Below are 6,559 nucleotides of genomic sequence, written 5' to 3'. Positions count from 1 at the left end.
TTAACTACCAAAATATTCACTATTATTAACAATATATAGTGCCTTCTCCGGACAGAAAGGTGACAGTTCTTTAAGGATCGAACGTTCTGTCTTATTTGAAGAAAACAAAACAAAACAAAACAAAATATCTTTGAATTGTACGATTTACTAAAAATAAATACATTTTGTGTTTTACGTGTTATTGTAAAGTTACTTTCAAGTCAGTACACCTTTGTATTAGGGTGAATGGTACTCTAACAGTTTTCAGGACATGTAAAGAAAGGTTATAAATAAATACATGAACAAAAAAAAATAATCAATACATTCATAATAGTTTTAAATGAAATTCTTGGAACTGTTTTTGTTTTCACTAAAATATATAAATATAAAAAAAACGTTACAAAAGCACACACACACTCTCTTTCAGATACATGTATCCTCTAAGGGTTCAAGTCGGAAGTACATATCGTTTTTGTGACTTCTTTCTTCAGCTATGTTTCTACTAACACTCCCAATATCGTCATAGTGATCGATGTCTCTTTCTTCGATGGTTTTCCCCATGGTCTCCTGATTACGTTCTATATAACCAATGTCTGCTGCCTTGGAATCATATCCATATGCTTTTAAATATGGAATATCCTAAATGATATAAAAAATTATTGGTAAAAATATTAAATTATTCCATTTACTTAATTCTTTAGTTTGTCGAACATATACATGTACATATATGTACATAAATATTCTATTGATATAAGTACTAGTCGAAAGAATTTAGGGGTAGTATTATATATACATTTATTTAGTGGGTTCGAGGGCAACATGCGTTTTAATTTGTCGGACCAAAGAACCAAACTGTTTGCCTGAGGCCGTTAGCCCGAAAGCAAACATTTTGGTTCGAGGTGTCAACAAAACGCATTTTGCCCGAGAACGCAGTCAATAAATGTTTTGTTATACCTTTTATTTATTTATTTTATCATAATTATTTTTTGACATACATGTATGTCGAACACCAACGAATGCAAATGAGATTTAGCTGACCCCCCCCCCCCCATTATGTGACGTAAGCGGTCCAACATGTCATCGACAGGTCCAATATCTCACTCTGCGGTCAAATATCGATTTTTTTTTTTATGCCCGCTCAGTAAAACATAAGAAATGTTAGGCTTTTTTAGCATTGATTTATATAGGAACAAATTTTCAAAGGTATAACAAAGTTATTAAAAAAAATCTTCAATGTTTGCTAATCCCTATTCCTTATTCAGTATTTGCTCATATTATTTTTTTTTTTCAAAATTGTATGTCAGACAGTGAAACTTATTTTATTGAAAGATATATGAAATGATATCATTTATGGAAGCACTTATTATGATTTTTTTTTCCTTATGTTGAATTCTAAATATAAAAAAAAGATACCATAAAACATTGCTTCAATTTAGTCACTGGCTGTATTTGTTGATGTAAAGGGGAAATAGCATGGATTGAAGCTTGATTCCCAACCGAGTCTGGATTAGCTCTATAATATATTCATAAAAATTAATTCAAATAAGCAACCGATCGCAGCTGACGTATGTAAAAATTCAAAGTAAATTCTCTTGATTTTTCTTAAGAATTTATTCAACAGAGAACTGGTAGGAGAATTTAACTGAACTCTAATTAAACTTACACTTTTCTTCTCTTTAGTTTAAGAAAGGACACTGTGACAATGATCCCAATAGTAAACCCAAGGAAAAACAGCAAAATACCAACAGGTATATCCATCCCTAAGTTATTTTTTGTTTCTAAAATGACATGGCTTGAATGCAATTACATTTATTGCAAAAGGGAGACATTAAGAAGATTCGACACAATATTTTACGTCTCTTTTTTTGTGAAGCTCCTCTGTAACAACGCATTTTGAAAAACTACGCACTTTGGAAAAAAAAATTTAAAAGTGCGTTAATTTTGGACCACGTTAACGCACTTTGAAAAAAAAATCCTTCAAAGTGCGTTAATATCGACCATATTAACGCACTTTGAAAAAAAAAAAATGTGCATTGCTTGGTCAATATTCTTGCAAGTTTTAGGTTTGATAAATAATTATTTGAACCTGGTTGGATAACTTTTCGGTGATGACATAAGGATCTGAGATATAGATGTTTTAAAGATTTTTAGGAGTTTTCTTGTTTCCAAAAGTTCTCGTAACTGTTATAAAAGGGAAATGGGTCTTTTAGAAATAATGGATAAATGATTGTTTAATAGCACAGTTTCGTTTCTTCTTATATATATATATATATATATATATATATATATATATATATATATATATATATATATATATATATATATATATATATATATATATATATATATATATTTATATATATATATATATATATATATATATATATATATATATATATATATATATATATATATATATATATATATATATATATATCTATATAATAAGTTTGCTAGATGTAGGTGTCGATAAGTGACTTAAAGCATCGCATTTTTTTTAGGAAAAGGGAGCAATCATGATTTTCCCGTACTTTGAAAATTCTCTCTTTCTCTCTCATCTATCTTTCTATCATATTCATCTATCTATCTATTGTAAACATATATGAAACAATGGTTGACTCATTTATTTGATAGTAAGAAAATAAACCTCACACTTAGCCATATTACTCACTCGACTGAAATTATTTTTACCTCGGTCAAAAAAGTTATGCAGTCAGGTTACTTCTAAATCTGTAATTTGATATCATAAAAACGCTAGACATGTCAAATAGCATGTTTTAATTACCATGTAAATGCCTTTTTTCTGAGGAATCATTGTGCATACATTTTGAATAAAGGTTATGCGGCTCTCTTCTTTAATATAATAGGGTCCATATTATTTTTTTTTTCAGGAAAGCTTGTCTCAATTTTTCATCTATTTTACGTTAACTCAAATTCATTGAGAGAAATAATATCAATGTCATACCAATAATGTAAATACATATATTTGTGTAGGAAAGATAGAGAGTTGTGCCGAGGGACTTTCTACCTGTTTTCTCCTCGTTCTCGATGAGGGTAGATCAATTCATCAGTTTTTTGGAAGAAATATAACAAATTAATGCTGTCTATTACTAAAATCTAAGTCCAGAATTTTTGTTTTATACGTATTTTTTTTCAAAGTGCGTTAAGTGTCTCCATCGTAAAAGAAATGTTGAAGTACTCTTAACGCACTTTGAAAAAAAAGTTCGTTGATTTTGTCCCAAATTTATCGCACTTTGAAAAAAAAAAAAATCAAAGTGCGTTGATTTTGTCACAATTTTAACGCACTTTGAAAATTTTTTTCAAAGTGCGTATTTTTTTCAAAGTGCGTTGCCACACTCCTCAGATATGTACATAAATTATTTTAAAAATCATGATGTTTTGGACGCGTTTGATTTTAACACATCCTTGTACTTTCATGAAGTAAACATTATCCTTACTAAAGTGGACATTTTTTGTGTGTGTATTAATGAAAACCATTGTCACTTTAATCCACAAAATTCAGAGTATAAATGTTGAGAAAATAATGATAGAAAACTCTACAAGTTGAAAAACATGCACCTACCATTAGGATTTATGTGCACTGATAATTCTGAAGAACCTAGGGTAAAAAATGTATATACATACGAGTATTAAAAAAAAAGTAAAGGTATCCATAAAATCTGCATTCAGATTATTTCAGTATGTTGTTTATTTATTTTTTTTTGTGTTTTGTTATCTTGTTTTTTTGTTTAAACAACTCTGATATTGCCATTAATTACCATTCCTGAATGACGACACTACATTAATTCTCGGACCTGGTGGCCCCCTTGGAACTGCAATAATAAAATTATGTTTTCTTTTAAATGTATATGTAGTGTATACTGTGTGACTGTCGTTATGAAGTTCATATATAATGAAAAATAAGAATGAAAATAGGTGCTTTTATGTTTGTGCAAAGCCTCTTTCATGTTCTGTCTTTCATAAAGTAAATATAAAAGACATCTCAATATGTGTCATATTTTTGGATCAAAATATGAGTTAAGAGTAAAGCGCATTCGATTACAAAATTACAAATTTCTGAAAAAAAAAAAAACTCAACATACTTATTTGTGAGGTTGAATCTTTATAAGTTTGAGATGGATTCGTCGTTTTCCCTTTCCAAATTCTTATGCAGTAATTCTTCAACTTCCAACAAAAGCTTAGTTTTATGAATCACCTTTTATGAAATAAAAAAAGACTTTAAGATATAATTCATGCGAATTCTTAATTGATGCAAAGATACTTGTTGATATCTGTACAATGTGATAAAGTTTATAAAAACGGTACTTTCTATATTGGTAAAAAGTAAATGGTCATCATCTAGAAATTATAAATCTAGTCGAAGAATAATTCATGCTCCTACCTTGGAAAAGATGGCTTTGCGTCACTTTCATTTATTACTTTAAGTTCTCATACATCCAAAGAATAATTTCTTTACACTATGATAACGAGCCAAGCATATTAAAAGCAAAACAATATGACTTATTGATGAATGCACTTGAATGCGTATCCTCTTAAAACAGTTCATAATTGTGTGACAGTAGAAAGCATTATTGTTATTGGTCATAAACTCAGAAAAAAAAGAACAACAGAATGTTAGAAGAATTTTATTAGAACATTATACAAGGACTAGATTTTTAAAGTTTCCTGTTTAAATTTCCTTCCTTATGTTACATTCTGAATATTAGTAAAAGAGAGACTAGTTTATGAAATGAATCGTACTTATGTTATGAATCTCTAAAACAGATTATTACTGACAGAACTGAAAACCCTAGTTTGCATTTATATTTCATGAAATGATTACTCTTTAATAGATATATCTACGTAACAATCATCTCTTTTAAAGTTTGTTTCATATTATGAAAAACTGGCACAGAGGATTCTTGAATTTCAGTAAAACCAAAAATGATTATCGCACTGAAATATGAAGACAAGAACAATCATGCAAACATTTTTGACCAAGATGTAAAGCTTTACAACATTCAGTGAAATATCCTTTTTGATTTTTGTTCCCGGAAGCCAGTGCATCTCTGCTTGGATCAAATTTTAAATTCGAACTACCTGTGGACTTTTGCTTATACTCAATATGAAGAGTTTTAAGATTTTATAGACTGTTTCTCTACATTTCTCTATAATACGTTGGACCCTTTTGAAGTTTCATTGATTCCAAAGAATATATTTTAATGTTCTGAGCACATTCGGTGACCCCATCATGTCACAATGGACTATAATTTGACAAGCTTAAATCTACATATAAGTGACAGGGTTATGGTTGCAGAGAAATTTGCAAATTGATGTCTTGTAGATTTTAAAAATTATTTTTGGTTTACATTTCGTATAACATGTCGACTATTTTTTGACTAGTTGAAGTTCTTGAAATGCATGAGATTTTCCTTTACATTTTCAAAGTAAAGATTTGAGCAATCTGTTTTTCCATCATTCCATTATGAACTATAATTTGACAAAACTTAATTCAACATGACATGATTATGATTCCAGAAAAAAAAATGCAATGTGACTCATTTTGGTTTTTGAGTTTTTTTTTACAGTTTGTATAACTTGTAATTGATTCTAGACTGAGGAACTTCTTTCACCTCGACCCATCTACAGGGTCAGGTATATGAACAACGACATTTAAGGACAGATGCTACAGACAAACTCCTTTTCTAAAAAATCTTGAAAGAAAACCACGTAATTTATGTCTAGAAAAATAAAAAAGAAGTTCAAAGCATTAGGTTTAATTTTTCATCTAACGCGTACGTTTCTCAATAAATTCCTATTTATTGATTAAATGAAATTGTATATTAATACATTCATAAGGGTGTTGATTTGATGCGATCACGATGATTTTTCCACGTTTGAGTCCCCGATTTCAATCGTGGCGCCAATCGTGATAGTGGGAACGTAGCATAAAAAATTAACCAGCATAGAGTGTTTGCAATTTCCACTTCTGCTGTTTTAGAGGTCTGCTATTGCTCTGCTCCAAATCTTTATTGTATCAATGGACATTTGAGCTTGATTACTGTTCACTTTCTTTATTTTTTATTTGTCCCTTTAATTCTTTTGTCTAATTTCAGAATCTCTATATTGTTGGAAATCGATTGAAACCCTTTGGGTATCCTGAAGCGCAATGTTTATGATAAAATAAATTCAAACAAAAGGTATCTTTGTCATGGATACCTAGTATTTATGCACGAAAATAAAAATCAATTACTTCTTTAATTCACTTCTTTATTATTAGTCAAAAAAGAAAATATAACCATTATATAACCATTAAAAAGCTAAAAGACAAAATAAATATTCAACTGTATTACTCATATAATATAAAAATTCTAAAATAAGCATAAAACATGTACCCTATCATTCCTATTCCCATCATTTGTAATATTTAAAGTGCGAATGATATATTGACAAATCATGTGTATCATTTTTCATTGTATTCTATACATTAAGTCAATAGCAACCTCCAAAATCTAACCCCCCCCCTCCCTACACACATTCATTTACTCACCCAAACTCCCGACAAAGTGTTTTCTCAATC

General features: G+C 29.3%; 1 protein-coding gene across 1 annotated transcript; it reads right to left on the bottom strand.

The window, feature by feature from the left end:
* Window positions 1–371: 371 nt before the first annotated feature.
* On the bottom strand, window positions 372–4,182 carry LOC133194857 (uncharacterized). Its single transcript, XM_061330765.1, has 6 exons — window positions 4,083–4,182; window positions 3,759–3,812; window positions 3,563–3,598; window positions 1,643–1,757; window positions 1,393–1,492; window positions 372–618 (listed from the first exon to the last, which is right to left on the bottom strand). The coding sequence occupies exons 4-6, from the start codon at window positions 1,735–1,737 to the stop codon at window positions 403–405; spliced, it is 411 nt and encodes a 136-aa protein (XP_061186749.1). The 5' UTR covers window positions 1,738–1,757; window positions 3,563–3,598; window positions 3,759–3,812; window positions 4,083–4,182; the 3' UTR covers window positions 372–402.
* Window positions 4,183–6,559: the final 2,377 nt, after the last annotated feature.

Source organism: Saccostrea echinata, unplaced genomic scaffold (assembly GCF_033153115.1).
Source record: "Saccostrea echinata isolate AGI-Se365-2 ecotype Australia unplaced genomic scaffold, CSIRO_AGI_Sech_v1 ptg000029l, whole genome shotgun sequence".
In the NCBI taxonomy this organism is placed as follows: Eukaryota; Metazoa; Mollusca; class Bivalvia; order Ostreida; family Ostreidae; genus Saccostrea; species Saccostrea echinata.
The sequence above is the reverse complement of the archived record's forward strand: the minus strand, read 5'-3'. Positions and strand labels throughout refer to the sequence as shown.